General features: G+C 43.0%; 1 protein-coding gene across 1 annotated transcript in view; it reads right to left on the bottom strand.

The window, feature by feature from the left end:
- Positions 1-3278: 3278 nt before the first annotated feature.
- LOC129827483 (LON peptidase N-terminal domain and RING finger protein 1-like) overlaps positions 3279-26635 on the bottom strand; it is a 32863-nt gene continuing 9506 nt past the window's right edge. The window contains exons 2-11 of the mRNA XM_055888381.1: positions 21582-21700; positions 15956-16078; positions 14887-15211; positions 14679-14754; positions 14461-14575; positions 10655-10776; positions 9755-9913; positions 8850-9012; positions 8269-8418; positions 3279-8029 (exon numbers count right to left, since the gene is read on the bottom strand). Coding sequence (XP_055744356.1) covers positions 7880-8029; positions 8269-8418; positions 8850-9012; positions 9755-9913; positions 10655-10776; positions 14461-14575; positions 14679-14754; positions 14887-15211; positions 15956-16078; positions 21582-21700 — 1502 coding nt within the window. The 3' untranslated portion in view covers positions 3279-7879. The remainder of the gene's footprint in view (positions 8030-8268; positions 8419-8849; positions 9013-9754; positions 9914-10654; positions 10777-14460; positions 14576-14678; positions 14755-14886; positions 15212-15955; positions 16079-21581; positions 21701-26635) is intronic.

Genomic DNA, 26635 nt, shown 5'->3' with positions numbered 1-26635 from the left:
ACGTTTCATAACGGGTAAGACATTTAACTTGTTTGGTATAGTCTGTTTGAAACTCCACTCACTACTTGTAGCTGTGTAGTCCGTTTGTTTATGTTGTTGGTCTTGGCTAGCTTAATGTTCTGGTTGGTAGCTAACTTGCACTCACTGCTAGCACCGTCATGAAAAGAGGCATGAGGGAAGCTACAATGTTATATTTTCATAAGTAGGGAGAACGATAGGGGGCCGGCAATGTTGAAAAGTCATCTTTAGACATGTACTTTTCTTAAATGTAGTTTTGTAATTGATTAAAACAAGGAGACAAGAAAATTGCGTTTGAGCCAATGGAGTAACCTAGAGTGATTTATGTTATTTTATTCTCTTCAATGTTAGCTGATGAATATGATCTCAAAGAACCAAACATATGATCTCCTAAGCCTTTGTGTTTACCACAGACCTTACTTTTGGTGTTTATATAAAAACAAAATTTTCCCATATGCTTTGTCCAACCAACCATGGCAGAGTTAGTGCGTACAAAAAGACACCATTACTACTGCTCTCTATTCAACAACTGTTCTCTTCAACAGGCTCATTCCCTCAACTTCCTGTTCCATAGAGGAACTCCAGCTGTCCATCCGAAGCTACACACTGACCCCTGGTGGATGCTTTGGTCATTACATCTATATACATTTTAGAGAGTTTCTAGTAAACTCAGCAGAATAAGAAACATCCTCTCACTGTCAACTGTGTTTATTATCAGCAAACTTAACATGTGTAAATATTTGTATGAACATAACAAGATTGAACAACTGAGACATAAACTGAACAAGTTCCACAGACATGTGAATAACAGAAATGGAATAATGTGTCCCTGAACAAAGGGGCGGTCAAAATCCAAAGTAATAGTCAGTATCTGGTGTGGCCACCAGCTGCATTAACTACTGCAGTTCATCTCCTCCTCATGCACTGCACCAGATTTGCCAGTTCTTGCTGTGAGATGCTACCCCGCTCTTCCACCAAGGCACCTGCAAGTTCCCGGACATTTCTGGGGGTAATGGCCTTAACCCTCACCCTCCGATCCAACAGGTCCCAGACGTGCTCAATGGGATTGAGATCCGGGCTCTTCACTGGCCATGGCAGAACACTGACATTCCTGACTTGCAGGAAATCATGCACAGAACGAGCAGTATGGCTCGTGGCATTGTCATGCTGGAGGGTCATGTCAGGATGAGCCTGCAGGAAGGGTACCACATGAGGGAGGAGGATGTCTCCTCTGTAACGCACAGCGTTGAGATTGCCTGCAATGACAACAAGCTCAGTCCGATGATTCTGTGACACATCGCCCCAGACCATGATGGACCCTCCATCTCCAAATCGATCTTGTTCCAGAGTACAGGCCTCCGTGTAACGCTCATTCCTTCAACGATAAACGCGAATCTGACCATCACCCCTGGTGAGAAAAAAACGCGACTCGTCAGTGAAGAGCACTTTTTGCCAGTCCTGTCTGGTCCAGCAACGGTGGGTTTGTGCCCATAGGCGACGTTGTTGCCGGTGATGTCTGGTGAGGACCTGCCTTACAACAGGCCTACAAGCCCTCAGTCCAGCCTCTCTCAGCCTATTGCGGACAGTCTGAGCACTGATGGAGGGATTGTGTGTTCCTGGTGTAACTCGGGCAGTTGTTGTTGCCATCCTGTACCTGTTCCGTGTAATGTTCGGATGTACCAATCCTGTGCAGGTGTTGTTACACATGGTCTGCCACTGTGAGGATGATCAGCTGTCCGTCCTGTCTCCCTGTAGCGCTGTCTTAGGCGTCTCACAGTACGGACATTGCAATTTATTGCAGTCCTCATGCCTCCTTGCAGCATGCCTATGGCACATTCACGCAGATGAGCAGGGACCCTGGGCATCTTTCTTTTGGTGTTTTTCAGAGTCAATAGAAAGGCCTCTTTAGTGTCCTAAGTTTTCATAACTGTGACCTTAATTGCCTACCGTCTGTAAGCTGTTAGTGTCTTAACGACCGTCCCACAGGTTCATGTTCATTAGTTGTTTATGGTTCATTGAACAAGCATGGGAAACAGTGTTTAAACCATTTACAATGAAGATCTGTGAAGTTATTTGGATTTTTACAAATTATCTTTGAAAGACAGAGACCTGAAAAAAGGACGTTTTAACATGCATATGCGTGGTCCCAGGAATTGAACCCACTATCCTAGCGTTGCAAGCACCATGCTCTACCAAATGAGCTACAGAGGTTATACACTGGAGTGTACAAAACATTAAGAACACCTTCCTAATATTGTGTATCCCGCCCTTCCCCCTTTTGCCCTCAGAACAGAACCGCCTCTATTCATCAGAGCATGGACTCTACAAGGTGTCGAATGCGTTCCACAGGGATTCTGGCCCATGTTGACTCCAATGCTTCCCACAGTTGTGTCAAGTTGGCTGGATGTCCTTTGGGTGGTGGACTATTCTTGATACACACAGGAATCTGTTGAGTGTGATAACCCAGCAGTGTTGCAGTTCTTGACACTCTCAAACCAGCGCGTCTGGCACCTACTACCATACCCCGTTCAAAAGGTACTTACATTTTTGGTCTTACCTATTCACATTCTGCATGGCGCACATACACAATCCATGTCTCAATTGTCTCAAGGCTTAAAAATCCTTCTTTAACCTGTCTCCTCCCCTTCATCTACACTGATTGAAGTGGATTTAACAAGTGACATCAATAAGGGATCATAGCTTTCACCTGGATTCACCTGGTCAGTCTATGTCACAGGTGTCAAACTCATTCCACGGGGGGCGAGTGTCTGCGGGTTTTCGCTCCTCCCTTATACTTGATTGATGAATTAACATCACTAATTAGTTAGGAACTCCCCACACCTGGTTGTCTAGGGCTTTATTGAAAGGAAAAACCAAAAACCTGCAGACACTAGGCCCTCCGTGGAATGAGTTTGACACCCCTGGTCTATGTCATGGAAAGAGCAGGTGCTCCTAATGTTTTGTATATACAGTAGATCTGAAGTCCATAATAACTTCACATCCTGATAGATCAATAAATGTAGGATGGACTTACTTGACTTAAGTCGTTGGCTCCTATCAAGAGCACAGGCCATTGACCAATGTCCTCCAGGCTAGATTTTCCAGTTTACACCAGTTGATGCCACTTAACCATTTCTGCCAGGATGTCTCTCCTCCAAGGGTTTCCTGGTAACGTATGATTACCAATCATAAAATCATCAACATGTCACTCAATTAAACAATTAATCAATCAAATTTACAACAAAAAAACAACATACACCTTCATTTGAATAACTTTATTTATAATATCAACTTTTAAAAAGTCATCATCCAAGGATAACGGAAGCAAATAAATCATTCAGGTATTTTATGATGATTCATCATCGGTTGCCAGGGGGCTTGTACACAGCAGAGCACTGGGTTATTAATATCAACTGTTTAGACCACAGGTGTCAAACTCATTCCACGGAGGGCCGAGTGTCTGCGGGTTTTCGCTCCACCCTTGTACTTGATTGATGAATTAACATCACTAATTAGTTAGGAACTCCCCACACCTGGTTGTCTAGGGCTTTATTGAAAGGAAAAAACAAAAACCTGCAGACACTAGGCCCTCCGTGGAATGAGTTTGACACCCCTGGTTTAGACAGTGGTCTAGCAGGCTAGAATGGCTTCCATGGCCAAAACCTTTCTCTACCATTTAATGTCTATATATCACATTAGATAAAGAACTACACTGGCCAGAGAAGAAACACAAACTACCTCTGAAATCTCTGGTGATGACTACAGTGTCCTTATGCACCCTCAAATAATCATTGGTTCTGATCCAATATCCACACTAATGTGCTAGCTACTTAGCATGAAGCAACGTAGTGTGGAACAGAAGCCAAAACACCTGTCTGTGTGCACATACGCCACTGAACGTTAAAACATTTATTAAAAAGGATCAGAAGAAAATGAAGAAACAGGACATCTATTGTACTGTGAAAGAATAGAAGCCGACCTCTCCAATGAGAAATCAACTGTAATCAATTTACACCCAATTGTTGACAGTAAAGTCAGGTTCCTGAATAAAGCCCTGATACATGAGAACAGATAGCGAACAGTAAGTCATAATCAACTATGAGGATAAACAACGTAGACTATTACCTGTCCCTGATCAAAGTCTCTTCTTGTTGAATCAGTTAGGGGAATTCAAGATGGCCGAAGTGTAAAGTGATCAATGTTTTTATGATCGGAACTCAAGTTTTTTTGGTTTAAAGCGACAAACAATCAGCTAAAGACTTATATACTTGTGTGCATGTCTGACAGCCACTGATCTGTAGTAGTCCAGTCTGCACATTAGGGTGGGTTCTAGGCGTACATTGGACCTCATGGTCGTTGCTGTATTGCATGTTTTCAGAAAGCTGGTGTGTAGGTCAGAACCTGTTGGCTCTAAGGTTCTGTGTGGGTAGTGATCTGTACAGTACCTTCCGGAAGTATTTAGACACCTTGACTTTTTCCACATTTTGTTATGTTACAGCCTTATTCTAAAAATGTTTTTTTTTATTTTAAATACATCCTCAATCTACACACAATACCCCATAATGACAAAGCAAAAACTGTTTTTTAGAGTTTTTCAAATGTATTACAAATAAAAAACAGAAATACATTATTTACATAAGTATTCAGACCCTTTGCTATGAGACTCGAAATTGAGCTCATGTGCATCCTGTTTCCATTGATCATCCTTGAATGTTTCTACAACTTGATTGGAGTCCACCTGTGGTAAATTATATTGATTGGACATGATTTGGAAAGGTACACACCTCTCTATAGAAAGGTCCCACAGTTGACAGCGCATGTCAGAGAAAAAACCAAGCCATGAGGTTGAAGGAATTGTCTGTAGAGTTCCGAGACAGGTATGTGTCGAGGCACATACAGTACATACGCCTGTGGACAATGGTACTAAACACATACAGTACATACAGTTGAAGTCAGAAGTTTACATACACTTTAGGTTGGAGTCATTAAACCTAATTTTTCAACCACTCCACAAATTTCTTGTTAACAAACTACAGTTTTGGCAAGTTGGTTAGGACATCTACTTTGTGCATGGCACAAGTACTTTTTCCAACAATAGGTTTAGACAGATAATTTCACTTATAATTCACTGTATCACAATTCCACTGGGTCAGAAGTTTACATACACTAAGTTCACTGTGCCTTTAAACAGCTTGGATGATGTCATGGCTTTAGAAGCTTCTGATAGGCTAATTGACATAATTTCAGTCAATTGGAGGTGTACCTGTGGATGTATTTCCAGGCCTACCTTCAAACTCAGTGCCTCTTTGCTTGACATCATGGGAAAATAAAATAAATCAGCCAAGACCTCAGAAAAAAAATGTGGACCTCCACAAGTCTGGTTCATCCTTGGGAGCAATTTCCAAATGTCTGAAGGTACCACGTTCATCTGTACAAACAATAGTACGCAAGTATAAACACCATGGGACCACGCAGCCGTCATACCGCTCAGGAAGGAGACGCGTTCTGTCTCCTAGAAATTAATGTACTTTTGTGCGAAAAGTGCAAATCCATCCCAGAACAACAGCAAAGGACCTTGTGAAGATGCTGGAGGAAACAGGTACGAAAGTATATATATCCACTGTAAAATGGTCCTATATCGACATAACCTGAAAGGCCGCTCAGCAAGGAAGAAGCCACTGCTCCAAAACCGGCATAAAAAAGCCAGACTACGGTTTGCAACTGCACATGGGGACAAAGATCGTACTTTTTGGAGAAATGTCCTCTGGTCTGGTGAAACAAAAATACAACTGTTTGGCCATAATGACCATCGTTATGTTTGGAGGAAAAAGGGGGATGCTTGCAAGCTGAAGAACACCATTCCAACCGTGAAGCATGGGGGTGGCAGCATCATGTTGTGGGGGTGCTTTGCTGCAGGAGGGACTGGTGCACTTCACAAAATAGATGGCATCATGAGAAAGAGAAAATTATGTGGATATATTGCTTGGTTGCAAATGGGTCTTCCAAATGGACAATGACCCCAAGCATATTTCCAAAGTTGTGGCAAAATGGCTTAAGGACAACAATGTCAAGGTATTGGAGTGGCCATCACAAAGCCCTGACCTCAGTCCCATAGAAAATTTGTGGGCAGAACTGAAAAAGCATGTGCGAGCAAGAAGGCCTAAAAACCTGACTCAGTTACACCAGCTCTGTCAGGAGGAATGGGTCAAAATTCACCCAACTTATTTTGGGAAGCTTGTGGAAGGCTATCCGAAACATTTGGCCCAAGTTAAACAATTTAAAGGCAATGCTACCAAATATTAATTGAGGGCATGTAAATTTCTGACCCACTGGGAATGGGATTAAATAAATAAAAGCCGAAATAAATCAGTCTCTACTATTATTCTGACATTTCACTTTCTTAAAATAAAGTGGTGATCCTAACTGACCTAAAACAGGGAATTTTTACTTGGATTAAATGTCAGGAATTGTGAAAAACTGAGTTTAAATGCATTTGACTAAGGTGTATGTAAAGTTCCTCTTTCCACCTCATCTCTCTTATTTAACACCTGGGCTGCATCCCAACTATTCCCTATATAGTGCACTACTTTTCACCAGAGTCCTATAGAGGCCCTGGTCAAATGTAGTGCACTATGAAGGGAATAAGGTGCCAATTTGGGATGTGACCTGTTCAATAGATCTTCATCAACACTACAGAGACAGAAGTCAGCCAATAGCAGCTTTTAATTCACATTACTCCGAAATATTACGATTTTCACCCAGGCGGAGCCTTTTTATGTTTCAATGTTTCATAATAAATCATTATTGCAATAACACACTAATATGACATCCTATTCAATATTAGTAACGATGCTTCATTGCAGGAAATATATAGTAGCGGCAATAGCAATTATACTATAGTGCTAGTAATAAAATAAAGAATTTATGATCCTATTTTAGTGGCCGATTGTTAGACACCAAATGGCTGCTCATTGTGTTTGTCACAATATGGGAGCTTGCCAAGGTTTTAAAGAACCCCCCCAAAAAGACAACATGATTATTTTGAACTATCAATAACATTAACCCAAACTCTTTAATAGCATACTGTGCATTATCCAGGAAATCAAGTTGTTTTCAGCTCTGTAAGACTGAGCGATCTCTGTGTCACTCTTTCTCTATCCCGCTATCATCTCATCTCTCCTTTAATAGCATTTCATCAAGCACTTTAGAGCCATAGGAGTCAGACTAATCAGATCATCTGATTATGACATGGCTGGTTACATCATGAGTGCAGGTCAGTTGCCATGGCGAAAGGCAGTGTTCTTTATGCTTGGCTGATAGGGGAAACAGGAGTGAGAACAGGGACACCTAGTGGTTGTCTGAGACATTAACACCAGGTTTACATCCTTTGGTATGAATCATAACAGGTTGAGGTCAACCCTCTACTGCATGGGGGTCAAACTAATTTTGCCCTGGGGGCTGCATTTGGTCTTCAACGAGTTACGGAGGGCTGCAATGAATATTGATTATTTCCTCGCCGTTAAAATTTGCAAGAGAAAGTCCTCTATCCATCGTTTTGGGAATTTACGATACTCCCTGACTGTCTAGCTTTAATTTAAGTGATTATTAGCGAGCTGGACAGTCAAGACATGATATAGTAATTTGTAAGTATATTGAGTTATTTTTCTCCCAAAACTTAAAGCTCCTCTCTTTCACCAGCAATTCAATATGGTATTTATGTAAGTGATAAAACTCTTTCTGCTTGTGTGTATGTGTGTAATATATTAGTGTGTGTGTGTACTATATTAGTGGATGTGCGTTTGTGTGTATTTCTGTATTGTGTAAACCAAGTATCCCTCTCTCTCCTTCATACTCCTCTTCTCTAGCTCTGGGAGAAGTATTCCAGAACGATGCGCAGGTGTCCCAGGCGATCTTTGAGGGAGGGCAGAGACAGCACAGTGGTCTGGTAGGCAGGGTCCAGCTGGAGAACTGACAACAACCACCAACACCATGCTGGACCGTTATTGGAGGCCTGAGGGAGAGAGACAGGGAGAGAAGGAACATTGAGAGACAGAGAGAAGGGAGAGAGAGCGACAGGGAGAAAAGGGAGAGAGAGAGGAAGAGAGAGAGAGAAACAGGGAGAGAAGGGAGAGAGAGAAACAGGGAGAGAAGGGAGACAGGGAGAGAGAGAGACAGGGAGAGATGATGTTAGACACTAGATGGTCTGGGAGTGGTAGGTGATAGGCAAGGTCTGTCTAAGTGTGTGTGTACCTGTATGTTGTTGTCCTTGTCAGGCATGGTTCCATACTGTCTGCTGATCTGTTCTCTGAGGCGTGTGTTGAGGCGTGTGTACCAGTCCTGGGCCTGCTCATACACACTGTCATGGAGGCTCTGCAACAGCTCCAACTCTGACCCCTCAGCCTAGGAACATAGGAGATTCTCTATGAAAAATACACACAGTACAAATAATTCTGTTCACGCCTTTAAATAAAGAAACAAACTCTTTAGTCTTTATTAGATTCATCTCTCTCACACATGGACCTGCCTATCACCTACCCCTTCCAGACCAGAACTCACTTATTGTCTAATATCTAGTCTAATATTCCCTCTCTCCCTTCCCCACGATCCCTCCCTCCCATGCTCTCCTGAGATATACCCACTAGGGCGCTGAACATTGCCTTGACAAACTGTTGCTTGGAAACAGGCAAAGTACCAGTGGAACACTCACTGAAGAACTAGCTAATAAAATAGCATTTGTAACCTTCCTCAGGAGTGGTAAGTTGAACCAAAACTCTGCCTTCACAGGGGTCATCCAGGGCCAGGAGTAGGTTAGAACAACCTGTGGTAATTACCTTGTGGTCCTCCATGTATTCTATATCAGCGGTGTGGTATCCATCTCTCTGTCCTCTCTTTAGGACCCTGAAGCGACTTCCACCCACACAGTCCACATAGGAGCGACCGTCAGGCAACACCTCTAGGCTATGGATCTCCAGCATACAGCCGTAGTCTGCAAATCTGGAGGACACACACACACACACACAGAGAGTCAGACACACACAGAGAGTCAGACACACACAGAGTCAGACACACACAGAGTCAGACACACACAGAGTCAGACACACACAGAGTCAGACACACACAGAGTCAGACACACACAGAGTCAGACACACACAGAGTCAGACACACACAGAGTCAGACACACACAGAGTCAGACACACAGAGTTGTTGGAACCTGCTGAAAGGTTCATGTGAAAGACAAATCAGATCCCCAGCACAGTGACTCAGCACAGTGTGACTCAGCACAGTGTGTAAAAAGGGAAACAAGCGTCAGACACACACAGAGTCAGACACACACAGAGTCACACACACACAGTCACACACACACAGTCACACACAGTCAGACACAGTCAGACACAGTCAGACACAGTCAGACACAGTCAGACACAGTCAGACACACACAGGGTCACACACAGTCAGACACACACACAGTCAGACACACACACAGTCAGACACACACACGGGGTCACACACAGGGTCACACGCAGGGTCACACGCAGGGTCACACGCAGTCAGACACACACAGGGTCACACGCAGTCAGACACACACAGGGTCACACGCAGTCAGACACACACAGGGTCACACGCAGTCAGACACACACAGGGTCACACGCAGTCAGACACACACAGGGTCACACGCAGTCAAGACACAGTTAATTTTCATACCAGTATTTTCAGATTGTATACATCCACCACCCACCCTTTTCCATGTTCGTAGCTGCACATGCCAAACTTCCTGGTGCCCGTCTCCATGCATCGTCTCATCATGAGGCGGTAACGAGGCTCGAAGATGTGGAGAGGACAGGACACGCCCGGGTACGCCACCGCACACACAAATATAGGGATGTCCTTAGTTAGACTGTTGGATGTAGGGAGATGAACAGAGAGAAACAGAGAGGATGCAAAGAGACAGAATGCAGAGATTGACAGAGAGGATGCAGAGAGAGCGAGAGACAGAGAGAGAGACAGAGAGAGACAGAGAGAGAGACAGAGATGATATAGAGAGAGCGAGAGAGAGATTTATTGTTTATTATCTACTTCACTTGCTTTGGCAATGTTAGCATATGTTTCCCATGCCAATAAAGCTCTTAAATTGAAATTGAATTGAGAGAGAGATATATCAGGGTAACAGTAGGGTTAAGAAGGTGTGTATTTTGAAAATACTAAAGTCCATGTCTCTTTTCTGTGTCGCTGTTCTCCAGCAGCTGGTGTTGTTGCTGTGTGCGGTGACTTGCCAATGATCTCACGGTCATACAGTCTTTTACTCTTTCCTGTATGAGGAGCCTGATGCCTGTTGCCACGGTTACCATTACGGTTGCCAACTCATTCTGGCGATCATATGATAGTTCATCAACATTTTCACGTTTGTCTCTCATTTCTTTCAGGCATTAAGAAATAGTTCCAAAGCTCGTTTTACAGGTAAGGGCCACTTTCGGTAGACTGGTTAAACCAGACTGAACGCTGCACCCACAAAGGGGAAACGTAGAGAAATCAGTTTGAGTGCCAGGCTAAAGTTCACTGAGACTCTAGAACAAACCGGGAGGGTTCGACATCGACCCCCGTTTACCCTTGGTTACAGTGCGTCAGCGACAGGACTCACTTGGAGAGTTCGGCCATCTCAGTCTCGTGGACCTGCTTCCTCTCAGCCAGCTCCAGGGGGAAGAGGCGGGACATGATCTCCTGCAGCAGCACTGTGGGGTTGTACTTCCTGCTCTTAAAGTACTACACAGGAAATAAAAAGTGATTCAGCATTAAATGAGAAGAAAAGTATCAAATACATTTACCCCAGTTGAAGTGATCCCCCTTGGGTTATAAACATAAAACAGTACAAAGCAGACCTTCCATCGTAATTATATATAATGTGTTCCTGATTGAGCCAATAGACTATGTACATAGATGAAGACCCTAGTTATGTAGAACATACAATCATCATGAATCTCCTCTGAGGAGCCAAAGATCCGGGTACAGTGGATCAGCTCTACAGAGCTCTCTCTCACACAGAGCGGTGGGGGGGATTGGAATGTCTTTGTGTCTTATGAAGAGTTTGCCGCCCAAAACTACAACAAACAATGGACACTGGGACAATATATTTCAACATCCGAATGTTGGGGATGATGAGAGATGGAATATGGAAAATGAATGTCTATTTTGTGATGTCATTAAAATTATCAGAAAGACGTTATACCGGAAATTTAAGAGCTTTCACACTGTATATCAGATGTACATCTAAATGTTGTAAAAAATTATGATTAAATATGAAACTATTTTTGAAAAGATAGAAATGTGATTTTAGCCTTCTTATTGAGAATTGTGTTTCATGTAAACTTGTACTCAGTCAGTAGCCACGCCCAAGTGAGCTTAGAGTTCATGTCAACATGGGAGAACGCCCGCCAAGACCAGAGTGCTTAAAAGGACTCGCTAGCGAAATGTACATTAGACCAGAGAACATGAGGCTGTGGCCCACACGTTGAAATAGTTAAAACTACAAGACCAGACAGCATGGAGCGGTGGCTACACGGCTGAAAATGGTAAGACCCTCTGAAACTCTCAACGGGTGAAGGTAAAGACTAGAGCAAACATTCACAGTCTGCAGCTGTGCATGTAAAGAAATCTATGACATTTGACCAAAGATAAGAGGGGAGACAGATCCCTCTCACCACCACGTGGTACACCTGAGGTATCTATTCTAACATAAACTCCAAGACAGAAGAAGCCTACAACTAAGGACATTGTGACCTCTGGTGGACAACCAGAGAATTACATCCAACCACTTCCCATAGAACCATCAAGTTCAACAGAGAGACGACAAAGACATCTATGCGTAAATATAAACATTGCATTTCTTTTCGGAATGAGCGGTCGTTCATGTGCAAAGTATTCATATTCCCGTGAGTGTAGCTTCCAAATATATGTACGATAAGTTGACTCTGTTGTCCCTCTCCTTACCTACCCCTCACTAGTCCACTACGGACCTGTTGTCATTGTATTATGTATGTAATCAATAACCTATACTGTGTGTGTTTACGTATTCTGTGTGATGATTTAGTTAGTTAGTAAATAAATAATTAAGCCAATTTGTGTAAAGCTGATTCATCACTTAGGTTAGGGTTCGTGCAGATATCCAATAATTATGCGACGTTCAGAATGAGACTGATGAGGTAATAATGAACTGTTATTGATGTAAGAGATATTTATGAATCTTTAGAGTTTAAGTCAGGAGATAGGAACTCGGTAAACAACTTTTCCCGTGGTGCCCAAAACTCCTAATAAGTTAAATGTTACATGATGAATTTAATTGAGTAATAATTAAACATAGTAGCTAATTATTCAATAAATAGCAGTCATCACATTAAGGATAGTGTCACGCCCTGGCCTTAGTTATCTTTGTTTTCTTTATTATTTTAGTTAGGTCAGGGTGTGACATGGGGGATGTTTGTGTTTTTGTCTAGTCTAGGGTGTTTGTATTGTCTAGGGGGTTTTGTAGAGTTCATGGGGTTGTGTTCAGTGTAGGTGTTTATGTAAGTCTATGGTTGCCTGGATTGGTTCTCAATCAGAGACAGCTGTCTATCGTTGTCTCTGATTGGGAGCCATATTTAAGGCAGCCATAGGCATTAGACAGGTTGTGTGTAATTGTCTATGTTTGACATTAGTAGCTTGTGTCTGCACTTTTGTTTGTTAGCTTCACGTTTGTATTAGTGTTCGTTTCATCTTCAAATAAATAGAAGATGTATTTATATCACGCTGCGCCTTGGTCCTCTCTTTCACCCGAAGACGATCGTGACAGATAGTCACATCACAAGAGTGCCTTGCAAAATGATTCAGACCCCATGAATTGATTTCATTGTAATTTTTTGTCAACAATCTACACAAAATACTCTGTAATGTCAAAGTGGAAGAACAATATGTTTTCAAAAGATTAATAGAACTGAAATAACTCAAATATTGTATTCAGCTCCCTGAGTCAATACATGTTAGAAACACCTTTGCATCAATTACAGCTGTGAGTCTTCTTGGTTAATTCTATAAGAGCTTTGCACACCTGAATTGTGCAATATTTAAGCATGATTCTTTCCAAAATTCTTCAAGCTGTGTCAAGATGTTTGAGATCATGGCTAGACAGCAATTTTCAAGTCTGCCATAGATTTTCAAGCAGATTTAAGTCAAAACTGTAACTTGGCCACTCAGGAACAATCACTGTCTTCTTGGTAAGTAACTCCAGTGTAGATTTGTCCTTGTGTTTTAGGTCATTGTCCTGCTGAAGGTGAATTCCTCTCCCAGTCTCTGGTGTAAAGCAGACTGAAGCAGGTTTTCCTCTAGGATTTTGCCTGTGCTTAGCTCCATCCATCCTTTTTATCCTGAAAAACTCCCAAGTATTTGCCGATGTCAAGCATATCCATATCATGATGCAGCCACCACCATGCTTGAAAATAAGGAGGCAGTTACTCAGTGTGTTACGTTCGTCGATGGAAGGATTGGACCAAGGTGCAGCGTGGTAGGCGTACATTTTAATTTATTCAATGAACACCGAAAAAACAACAAATACAAAACGTAATGTCTAGTACAGCTAAGCAGCACAGTACCAAAAACAAGTTCCCACACACTACAGGTGTAAAAAAGGTGCCTAAGTATGATCCCCAATCAGAGACAACGATAGACAGCTGCCTCTGATTGGGAACCATACCCGGCCAACAAAGAAATAGAAAATATAGATTGCCCACCCTAGTCACACCCTGACCTAACCAAATACAGAATTAAAAGGATTAAAAGCGGCGGAATACTTACAGTATGCAACAACTATATTTTAGTTATTCTTTTTTTATTTATCAAAAACAAAAAAACTTCCACATTATTTTGTGTAGATTGTTGACAAAAAAAACAATTAAATCCATTATAATCCCACTTTAACACAATAAAATGTGAATACTTTTGTAACAATGAAATGTGAATAATTTTGCAAGGCACAGTAGTTAAGTAGACTACTTATGTAGACACTAGTTACATATACCACTGCTACCTAGACAACACTTACGTAGGCCGTATGTCACGATCGTCGTTGGAAGCATACTCGGACCAAAGCGCAGCGTGATCTGGGCTCCACATATTTATTAAATGAAACGCACAAAAACAATAAAGAATAACCGAAACGTGACGTTCTGGAGTGTTCACAGGCAACAACAAAAACAAGATCCCACAAAAAAAACAGTGGGGAAATGGCTGCCTAAATATGATCCCCAATCAGAGAAAACGCTAAACAGCTGCCTCTGATTGGGAACCAGACCAGGCAAACATAGAAATAAAACAACCTAGATTACCCACCCATGTCACACCACGACCTAACCAAAATAGAGAATAAAAAGGCTCTCTATGGTCAGGGCGTGACACCGTAGTTACGTAGGCCGTAGTTACCTCCTGTAGTGGCTGTTTGCAGAGGGGGCAGCGGAGGTTGTGGTCTAGGCTTCTCTCGAGGCAGGTCCTACAGAAGGTATGTCCACAGGGAGTGGTCACTGGCTCATAGAACAACCTGTAGAGGTACAGCACTAAAATCAGAGTACATCACACGTTTCTCAACAATAACACAGTACCACAAGACTCCACAGGATGTACCATCTATGGAAACTACTAACCTGATACAGAGGGGACATTCAAAGTCAGACACAGTGAGGACACTCAGAGAGTCTCTTCTTTCCAGACTGCAGCCTCCTGAGGGAGACAACATAGAACCATTATCAACCATCAACATGTGTCTATTCTCTCTTCCAGTGTGTGTGTGTGTGTGTGTGTGTGTGTGTGTGTGTGTGTGTGTGTGTGTGTGTGTGTGTGTGTTCTATGTACCCCTGCTGTGCCTCTCCTCCTTCCTCATCATCATCTCCTCATCATCCTCGGCTGTAGGGAGGAAGGACACGGCCTGACAGAGACTGAGACAGCACTCAGTACTGGTCCCATGTTTCACCTTTGACCCATTCTCAGAGTCTCCTCTCCTGTCCCCCTCCTCCTGAGGGAATCGGAGGCTTTCGGCGTGGCTGTGTGTGTGGCTTTGTGTGGGTCCAGGGGGGAAGAGGCTTGTGATGGGGGGGCAGGGGTCTCTGAGGTACTCCGAGACCACCTGGAGGATCTGGGGGACCTCCTCTGGAACTGACATGCCTTCCGCCTCCAGGATCTGACCAGGGGAAATCGATCAATAAATCCATCCATTATAATGAACCTTTACATTTTCAATTAACTGGCCTTTCTGGCCCACAAATTGCTTTTGACAAACAAATCAGTCTGGGACAAAATGTGCTGCCCTCCGCTGAATTTTGAAATCCCAAAGTGGCCCTGGAGCTGAAATGATTGCCCACCCCTGCTGTACTTAGTATACAGTACGTGTTTAGGTTGTCTAACATTGTTCAAAGGCATTCCATTCTTTAAAAAAAGTCCTAGAAGCAGCAAATACCACCCATTCCTAGAACCTGACCCCTTACAGTCATTAAGCCAGGCAGTCAATGACACACTCAGCTAGTGAGATTGAATGAGCCAGTGAAGCACAGTCAGGCAGACAGTGGGGAAAAAACAGTCAGTAAGTAACAGGACCGGTGATTGGTAAACAGTCAGTAAATGAGCCAGTCTGTGGTAAACAGTCAGTAAATGAGCCAGTCAGTGGTAAACAGTCAGTAAATGAGCCAGTCAGTGGTAAACAGTCAGTAAATGAGCCAGTCAGTGGTAAACAGTCAGTAAATGAGCCAGTCAGTGGTAAACAGTCAGTAAATGAGCCAGTCAGTGGTAAACAGTCAGTAAATGAGCCAGTCAGTAAATGAGCCAGTCTGTAGTAAACAGTCAGTAAATGAGCCAGTCAGTAAATGAGCCAGTCAGTAAATGAGCCAGTCAGTAAATGAGCCAGTCAGTGTTGGCTATGGCTACTGACCTTTTTAATCTGGCTCTTGGCAGGAGTGAAGTCGGCCTGTAGTTTGAGACAGCGGTGAAACTGGATCAGGGCTTCAGACTGACGACCCATCTCCAGTAACACATTACCTTTACGAAAGAAACCCTGGAGAGAACAGACAAGAGAGAATAATGGATGAGAGATAGAGATAGATCGATAGATAGAGGTAGAGAGAGAAGGAGAGCGAGAGATAGAGAGATGTAGGGTGGAATGGAATGGAAAATGGGAGACAGAGGAATGGGAGAGAGAGGTAGAGAGAGGTAGAGGTAGAGGAATGGGGGAGAGAGAGGTAGAGAGAGAGGAACTGTGTGATCCTCTGTGTGCTCAAGTTTTGTTTGCAGAACTCCCTAAGCTCTCTCTGGCACAGAGGGATGAAATGGACATTCCCCTGTTGTCCCATGAACTGGCAAAGGCATAACCTAGATGTCCCCCGGCTATGTACCGGGGGTCGATGCCCTCCCAGTAGAGTTTTATAAAAAATCCTGGGGAATAATTGGACTGGATTTCTTTTGCTTGTTGCGTGAGTGCGTGGGGGTAGGAGAGTTGCCGATGAGCTGCCATCGGGCGGCTCTGACTCTCCTGCCCAAAAAAGGGGACTTGTTTGAACTTAACCTGTTGAGGACAGAGGGCGCTGTTTTCACTTTGGGGGAAAATCGTGCCCAATTTAAACGGCCTCGTACTCAATTCTTGCTCGTACAATATGCATATTATTATTACTATTGGATAGAAAACACTCTCTAGTTTCTAAAACCGTTTGAATTATATCTGTGAGTAAGTCATTTTGCAGCAAACTTCCTGACAGGAAGTGGAAAATCTGAAATCGATGCTCTGTTCTAGGGCCTGCCTATAAATGTCCTTGATATTTATTAGTATACATGCATGTTACGCACGCCTCTGAGAAGAGGGAACGCAACACCCTGCTTCAACTCAACTCCCTGTGAAGTGAAAGAGGTATGGACTGTAGGTGCGAGTAAGGATGACAAAAGTCAGAATTTACCGTTTACTAGGATTTATTTCCTTAAACGGTAATATGGGGAAAAGGGGCTGGACGGAACCAAAGCAAAGAAAGTAAATATCAAAGCTTCCCCCTCTCCTATCTAACCTGCCTACCCACTACTTACCTATCTTAGCACCACCTGGTGCCCTAACCAAAATACAGGGGGTGGTCCGCCCAGGTCTTACCTAGTGTGCCTAGACATTGAATATACTACGGGTATATGTATGCCCGCGGGCCTCTAGCCTAAGCACTCCCAAAGTGCCTTCTCCTTCCCCCCTGGGAACAAATGAAACAGAACAACAAACAATTTCAATAATCAAAACAGTGCGTGCTATAACACATAACAGACATAACCAATCAGCTCCCTCAGCAACAACTTACATAGTACATACCAAATCTTTTTGAGAAACAACCAAGACTTTATCACAATCAAATTCTCCAGAAAAAAATCTCTCTCTCTCTAATCTCTCCAAAATATTCAATCTTCTCTCCTCCTGAACAGAACACTGGCTTTTATATAGCTTCAGGAGTCTAATTGGATACAGCTGCATCTTGACGAGGGGGCGGGGTCAGCTCTCTAATCATCCATTAGCCATTGAGTCGACCAATCAGCTGGTTGGGGAGGCTTCCAGGAAGCCATCTCCTGAAACACACACACTCAAATACAACACAGAAACTGGGGAACGTAACAATGCACTTCATACGTCTTCCACTAGATGTCGACAGGCAGTGAGAGAAGAAATGGAGTGTATAACTTGATCTGGGGTCGAATGAAAGCTCTTGGCATGACGTGTCACCAGTTTCCTGTTTTCTGGAGCGCGCGAGAAGGGACCTGGTATTGCCTTCTGAAAAGCTGTCGTTATAGACGACTAATATTTCCGGATTTGATTTTATTTGATAAATGTGACAATATCATCGTAAAGTATGTTTTTTCAATATAGTTTTATTAGATTATTGAAATTTATTCGGGACGTTAGGCGTGTTGCGTTGTGTGCCTTTGTTCAGGAAAGAGAGCTTCGCGCTACTTTGCTAGCTTTCCATGCTAATTGACTGGAGAAGAGGACATTCTAAAACCAAACAACGATTGTTCTGGACAAAGGACCCCTTGTACAACATTCTGATGGAAGATCATCAAAAGTAGGACCCATTTTATGATGCTATTTCATATATCTGTCGAACATGTGAAATAGTAGTTTGCGGCCAGGTTTTGGGCACGCTCTCGCCATAACGTAAACTGCATATCGTAATGCAGTTATATTTTGAATTCTAACACAGCGATTGCATTAAGAACTAGTGTATCTATCATTTCCTATGCAACATGTATTTTCTAGTAACGTTTATGAATAGTTATTTGGTCAGAATAGTTGAGTGTCATAAAAATATCCGCACATTCTGGGAAAAAGATGCTACATTAGCACAATGTATAACCACTGATTTCAGCTCTAAATATGCACATTTTCGAACAAAACATAAGTGTATGTATAACCTGATGTTATAGGACTGTCATCTGATGAAGGTTTATGAAGGTTAGTGAAAATTAATATATTTTGCTGGTTTATTCGCTATCGCTAACGTGCCTATTGCTATCGCTAACGTGCCTTGATGAATGAATGTGGTAGTGTGGTAGGCTATTGTAGTAAGCTAATATAATGCTATATTGTGTTTGCTGTAAAACACTTAAAAAAAACGGAAATATTGGCTGGATTCACAAGATGTTTGTCTTTAATTTGCTGTACACCATCGATTTTTCAGAAATGTTTTATGATGAGTATTTAGGTATTTGACGTTGGTGTCTGTAATTACTCTGGCTGCTTCGGTGCCATTTCTGACGGTAGCTGTGATGGTAGGTGCAATGTAAAACTGATTTATACCTCAAATATGCACATTTTTCAAACAAAACATAGATTTATTGTATAACATGTTATAAGACTGTCATCTGATGAAGTTGTTTCTTGGTTAGTTTGGTTGGTTCTTGGTTAGTTAGGTTGGCTTTGTGCATGCTACCTGTGCTGTGAAAAATGTCTGTCCTTTTTTGTATTTGGTGGTGAGCTAACATAAATATATGTGGTGTTTTCGCTGTAAAACATTTTAAAAATCGGACATGTTGACTGGATTCACAAGATGTGTATCTTTCATTTGCTGTATTGGACTTGTTAATGTGTGAAAGTTAAATATTTCTCAAAAATATTTTTTGAATTTCGCGCTCTGCCTTTTCAGTGGAATGTGGGAGGAGTTCCGCTAGCGGAACCCCGGTGCCAGACAGGTTAAGAACTGTAGGCCTGTGGCATTGCTCTGTGCGAACTTCAATATAGTTGCCAAGGTCCTCACTAACAGACTGAAGTCCTATCTGGACTCTATAGTACACAAGGACCAGACATATTGTGTACCGGGACACTCAATCACGGACAACTTGTTCTTATTAATCAGGGACATTGGCGTTGTCAAGAGTTTCTAATGTGAACTTTGGACTGGTCTCTCTAAAGAAAGCTTTTGATAGAGTGGGTCATGAGTATGCGTTCAATGTGATGTCTGTGTTTGGGTTTGAGGAAAGGTTTTTGGCTTGTGTGAAGATGTTGTATGCTGGGTCGTCATGTATGGTCAAGGAGGGAGGGGGGCTCAGTAGGCCAGTCTGGGTGAGACGAAGCATTAGACAAGGATGCCCTCTTTCGGGGCAGTTATATACACAAGCCAGTGAGCCTTTTCTGAGCTTCCTACGCAGGAGACTGCAGGGAGTGTGCGAGACAGATATGGGTGTGTTGACAGGCATTGCAGTGTCGGCAAATACAGATGATGTTTCTGTGACGGTCAGGGATGGGCAGGATATGCAGGCACTAGAGACGAGTCTGAAGGGGTACGGGGGAGCTTCGTCAACTAAGGTGAACTGGGGCAAGAGAACGCTCTATGTGGGGCATGGAGGGATAGGGCTCCCCCACTGCTTCTATGGGGTTTACAATGGAGTTGTGAAGTGCTTAAAATGTTGGGGGTGTACCTGGGCTTGGAGAGGTGGGTCAGGAAGAACTGGGAGGGGCTGTCACAGGTAGTGGTGTCAAGACTGACCAGGTGGTGGCTCCTGTCCCAAGTGTCATATAGAGGGAGGGTGCTGATAATTAACAACCTGGTGGCATCTTCCTTGTGGCATAAACGGGTTGTTCTCAACCCCCTGCTGGTCTGCTTACAGATCTGCACCCCAAGCTGGTGAATTTTTTTCTGGTCGTGCCATCACTGGCTGAGGGCAGCAGTGTTGTACATGTCTGTCCACGAAAGAGGACAGGGCCTGGTGGAACTGGAGAGCAGGGTGGCTGCATTCCGACTAAAGGCGGCGCAGAGACTGCAGTACCATACTGATGTCGGCTGGAGGGAACCAACATGCGTGCTGCTGAGGTGAGCTGGCGGATTAGGGTTGGACCGGCAGCTGTTCCTCATGAAGCTGGAGAGGCTGAGTACAGCAGGTCTCTCTGATTTTTACTCTGCAGTGCTGAGGGCTGGCAGCTGCTAAGGCCCACATGAGAAGGGGATGTGGAGCCTGGGCTGTGGGAGGAACCTATCTTCCACAACTCAGCCATCCCTTTGAGAGCGGTTCAGTCAGCCACCCTGCAGAAGCGACTGATGGCAGCATGTTTACTAAGGCAGGGCGACCGGCGGCTACGTGGGGAGGAGGGGTGGAAAACCATGGAAGTCCTGGCACAACAAACAGGACTAACATCTCTTAGGCTGCTGGAGAGATTCCTGGAGGAGGTCCAGGAGACACTGTCTGAGTCGGTAAGAGGGAGTTTTGAGCGGCTAAAGGGGGAAGGGCGACCAATGCAGGTGACGGCAGAGACTGGGGACTGGCAAGGGGGTATTGAGGACTTATTAGACTTTAACACTCCGAGCTTGCGGGAGTTTGAGGGGGTGGGAGGTAAAGCATGTTGGAATGTCTGTGTGAGAGGTTGGGGTGGAGTTTAATGTTGAGGTGTTTATAATGGGGTACAGGTATTCAAATAAGGAAAAGGCCAAATGTGTGTTGAATTTTCTGTTTTCTCAGCCAAGTTGGCTATTTGGCTAACAAGGAGGAACAGGGTCAAAGGTGGGGGATAACAGACCCTTTTCTATTGGCATGGTCTCTGCGTACCTTCAGATGGAATTTGAGTTGTCATGAAATGATAAAGTGTGGAGATATTTCAGGAGATACTGTGTGTCGAGGAGGCCGTCTCTGTAGCTGGGGAAGATGGGTAGGATATACGGTTGTATAAGTGGTGAGGTTTTGGTTATTGTGATGTGAGGTTTGGGGTGGCAGCGTAGCCTAGTGGTTAGAGCGTTGGACTAGTAACCGGAAGGTTGCAAGTTCAAATCCCCGAGCTGACAAGGTACAAATCTGTCGTTCTGCCCCTGAACAGGCAGTTAACCCACTGTTCCTAGGCCGTCATTGAAAATAAGAATTTGTTCTTAACTGACTTGCCTAGTTAAATAAAGGTAAAATAAAAAAATAAAAAAATGTGTGATGTTGTTTGTATCGTGTGTTAGAGGGCAAGGTAAGAATGCAGCACAGGGGATATTTGTTTTTTAAAAGGGGGGTGTGGGGGTGGTGAGGTCTCCCCCTCTCTCTCCAGTTGGTTGGGGCGTGTTTCTTACCTCTGTCCACTTGGGACGAACGCAGCAAAGGTCTTCAAGGTCCCTCAGGGCATCAGAGTACAGTCTCAGTTCCATACTGGCCTCCGCTCTCCACACCTTCAGACTCACATCACCAGGGGCTGGGGGAGGGAGCATATAATTAACAGCGATCATTATCAGTGCACCTGCAGTGCATCAGGAATATTAGACAATCTCCCAAAAACCTGAAGTTACAATATGAGCTACAAGTTGCACAATCATCTGACCTCACACCCTCACCTTCCCTCCTCCCCCAATACCAGGGTTCTTTGGGTGTAGCATGCTACCTGCTAGCTTTACAGCAAAGCCTGCAGAGTATTAATATAATATGTGTATCAAAACAATGGAGTAAAACCCAACCTGTTATGCATAGTCCTGTGTGGTGCATAAAAACTGTTATTTATGCAACGTGTTTGGTGCACTGACACCCTCAGTATGACAACACAGTCAGAAAATAAGTTAGCAAACTAGAGGAGAAACATCCAGGCAGAATCACAGACTTTCTCTTGTAGGAAGTTGTTTCATTCTCTGTGTGATGACAGATCATTAGTACGAGGTTAGGCATTCATTATGAAAGATAACTCCCACACACAAACACAATTACCTCTGCATGTTTATAGTATGTTGTTAGACGTCACCTCAAATCTAATATCAGCACCCAGAAACAAATCAGCTACTGGGTAAGGCTGTCATGACAGTCACGACTCAAACAGAAAGAAAATCAGCAGTGACAAAAATACAAGACAAGGAAACTGAATATCACCTTACACTCCTCAGCTCAACAACTCAGAAGTAACCCAGGTCACTTCCCTAAACACTGCTGTGCTTCTCTGGGGGAGTGGAACTATGTGTGAGAACTACTAGCATTACAGACCATCCATAGCAAAGAGGAACAGTAACGAAGAGTCAATAACACTACAATGCTTATAACACAGACAGACTAAGTGTACCCCATTTACAACAGATTACAGTGTTACACAAGGCTGGCTGTGTGGGTCGGGGGGGGAGAAAGAGAAAACTATTAAAGACTACCAGAACCCACAAGATTCTCCAATTACATTGAATGAACTACAGGACACAATACAAACTCTAATCCAAAAAGGCCTGCTGTGTTGATGGTATCCTATATGAAATATACAGACCACAAATTCCAATTGGTTATACTAAAACTCTTTAACATCATCCTCAGCTCTGGCATCTTCCTCAATATTTGGAACCAAGGACTGATCACCCCATTCCACAAAATTGGTGACAAATTGGACCCCAATAACTACCGTCAACAGTAATCTTGGGAAAATCCACTGCATTATCATTAACAGCCGACTCATACTTTTCCTCAGTGAAAACAATGTACTGAGCAAATGTCAAATTGGCTTTTCACCAAATTACCATACGACAGACCACGTATTCACCCTGCACACCCAAACTGACAAACAAACAAACCTAAACAAAGGCAAAGTCTTCTCATGCTTTGTTGATTTCAAAAAAGCTTTTGACTCAATTTGGCATGAGGGTCTGCTTTACAAATTGATAGAAAGCGGTGTTGGGGGATAAACATATGAAACATATGATAAAAATATCTCCTTCACTGCAGCCGAGGTGAGTAAAACATTTAAACGTGTTAACCCTCGCAAGGCTGCAGGCCCAGACGGCATTCCCAGCCGCGTCCTCAGAGCATGCGCAGACCAGCTGGCTGGTGTGTTTACGGACATATTCAATCAATCCTTATCCCAGTCTGCTGTTCCCACATGCTTCAAGAGGGCAACCATTGTTCCTATTCCCAAGAAAGCTAAGGTAACTGAGCTAAACGACTACCGCCCTGTAGCACTCACTTCCGTCATCATGAAGTGCTTTGAGAGACTAGTCAAGGACCATATCACCTCCACCCTACCGGACACCCTACGGCATCTTGCCATCTTTATGTAATACATGTATCACTGGCCACTTTAAACTATGCCACTTTGTGTTTACACACCCTACATTACTCATCTCATATGTATATACTGTACTCTATACCATTTTATTTATGTATTTATTTATTTTACCGTTATTTTACCAGGTAAGTTGACTGAGAACACGTTCTCATTTGCAGCAACGACCTCTACTGCATCTTGCCTATGCCGTTCTGTACCACCACTCATTCATATATCTTTATGTACATATTCTTTATCCCTTTACACTTGTGTGTATAAGGTAGTAGTTGTGCAATTGTTAGGTTAGATTACTTGTTGGTTATTACTGCATTGTCGGAACTAGAAGCACAAGCATTTCGCTACACTCACATTAACATCTGCTAACCATTTGTATGTGACAAATAAAATTTGATTTGATTTATGACATTATAAAATCCATGTACACAAACAGCAAGAGTGCAGTTAAAATGGGCAAAAAAACACATTTCTTTCCACAGGACCGTTGGGTGATACAGGGATACAGCTTGAGCAATACCCGCTTTTAGATAATACAGAACCAGTCAAAAGTTTGGACACACCTACTCATTTCCGGGTTTTTCTTAATGTTTACTATTTTCTTCATTGTAGTACAACAGTGAAGACATCAAAACAATGAAATAACACATATGGATCATGTAGTAACCAAAAAAGTGTTAAACAAATCAAAATATATTTAATATTTTAGATTCTTCAAAGTAGCCACCCTTTGCCTTGATGACGCCTTTGCACACTCTTGGCATTCTCTCAACCAGCTTCATGAAGAATGCTTTTCCAACAGTCTTGAAGGAGTTCCCATATACGCTGAGCACTTGTTGGCTGCTTTTCCTTCACTCTGTGATCCAACTCATCCCAAACCATCTCAATTTGGTTGAGGTCGGTGATTGTGGAGGCCAGGTCATCTGATGCAGCACTCCATCCCTCTCCTTGGTCAAATAGCCCTTACACAGCCTGGAGGTGTGTTTTGGGTCACTGTCCTGTTGAAAAACGAATGATAGTCCCACTAAGCACAAACCAGATGGGATGTCGTATCACTGCAGAATGCTGTTGTAGCCATGCTGGTTAAGTCTGCCTTGAATTCTAAATAAATCACTGACAGTGTCACCAGCAATGCACCCCCGCACCATCACACCTCCATGCTTCACAGTAGGAACCACACATGCAGAGATCATCCGTTCACCTACTATGCGTCTCACAAAGACACGGCGGATGGAACCAAAAATCTCAAATTTGGACTCAGCAGAACAAAGGACAGATTTCCACTAATGTCCATTGTTCATATTTCTAGGCACAAGCAAGTCACTTATTATTGGTGTCCTTTAGAAGTGGTTTCTTTGCTGCAATTCAACCATGAAGGCCTGATTCACGCAGTCTCCTCTGAACAATTGATGTTGAGATGTGTGTTACTTTAACTATGTGAAGCATTTATTTGGCTGCAATCTGAGGTACAGTTAACTCCAATGAATGTATCCTCTGCAGCAGAGGTCACTCTGGGCCTTCCTTTCCAGTGGCGGTCCTCATGAGAGCCAGTTTCATCATAGCGCTTGATGGTTTTTGCGACTGCACAGAAACCTTAATTTCTTGAAATGTTCCGCATTGACTGAAATTTATGTCGTAAAGTAATGATGTAATATCGTTTCTCTTTGCTTATTTGAGCTGTTGTTGCAATAATATGGACTTGGTCTTTTACCAAATAGGGCTGTCTTCTGTAAACCACCCCTACCTTGTCACAACACAACTGATTGGCTCAAACGCATTAAGAAGGAAAGAAATTCCACAAATTAACCTTTCAGGCACACCTGATAATTGAAATGCATTCCAGGTGACTTCCTTATGAAGCATTTTGACAGAATGCCAAGAGTGTGCAAAGCTGTCATCAAGGCAAAGGGTGGCTACTTTAAAGAATCTTAAATATTTAACACCTTTTTGGTTACTAGATGATTCCATGTGTTATTTCATACAATGTAGAATATAGTAAAAAAAATAAAGAAAAACCCTAGAATGAGTATGTTTCTAAACTTTGGACTGGTACTGTATATCAACATATTGGCGAGGGCACAAGAACAGTCTGCAGCACCCGGCCTCAGCCTACTAGAATCTGAAGTCCAATGTCTACTGTTCGCTGATGATCTGGTGTTTCTGTCCCCAACCAAGGAGGGCCGACAGCAGCACCTAGATCTTCTGCACAGATTCTGTCAGACCTGGGCCCTGACAGTAACTCTCAGTAAGACAAAAATAATGGTGTTCCAAAAAAGGTTCAGTTTCCAGGACCACAAATACAAATTCCATCTAGACACCGTTGCCCTAAAGCACACAAAACACTTTACATACCTCAGCCTAAACATCAGTGCCACAGGTAACTTCCACAAAGCTATGAAAGATCTGAGAGACAAGGCAAAAAGGGCCTTCTACACCATCAAAAGGAACATAAAATTTGACATTCCAATTAGGATCTGGCTAAAAATACTTTAATCAGTTATAGAACACATTGCCCTTTATGGTTGTGAGGTCTGGGATCAGCTCACCAACCAAGAATTCACAAAATGGGAAAAACACTAAATTGAGACGGCATGCAGAATTCTGCAAAAATATCCTCTGTGTACAACGTAAAACGCCAAATAATGCATGCAGAGGAGAATTAGGCTGATACCCATTAATTATCAAAATCCAGAAAAGAGACGTTAAATTCTACAACCACCTAAAAGGAAGCGATTCCCAAACCTTCCATAACAAAGCCTTTACCTACAGAGAGATGATCCTGGAGAAGAGTCCCCTAAGCAAGCTGGTCCTGGGGCTCTGTTCACAAACACAAACAGACACCACAGAGCCCCAGGACAGCAACACTATTAGACCCAACCAAAATATGAAACTATTTGAAACTATTTGACAAACTGGAAAGAATCCACAAAAAACTGAACAAATTAGAATGCTAGCTAATAAAGTAAGTACACAGTGGCAGAATACCTGACCAATGTGACTAACTCAAAATTAAGAAAATCCTTTGTACAGACTCACTAAGCATGGCCTTGCTATTGAAAGAGGCCACTGATGAAGGCCTGAGGCTGAAACATGTGTGTTTTGTTTGAT

This window comes from Salvelinus fontinalis, chromosome 29 (assembly GCF_029448725.1).
Source record: "Salvelinus fontinalis isolate EN_2023a chromosome 29, ASM2944872v1, whole genome shotgun sequence".
NCBI classification, from domain to species: domain Eukaryota; kingdom Metazoa; phylum Chordata; class Actinopteri; order Salmoniformes; family Salmonidae; genus Salvelinus; species Salvelinus fontinalis.
This window is presented reverse-complemented; position numbering and strand designations above follow the sequence as displayed.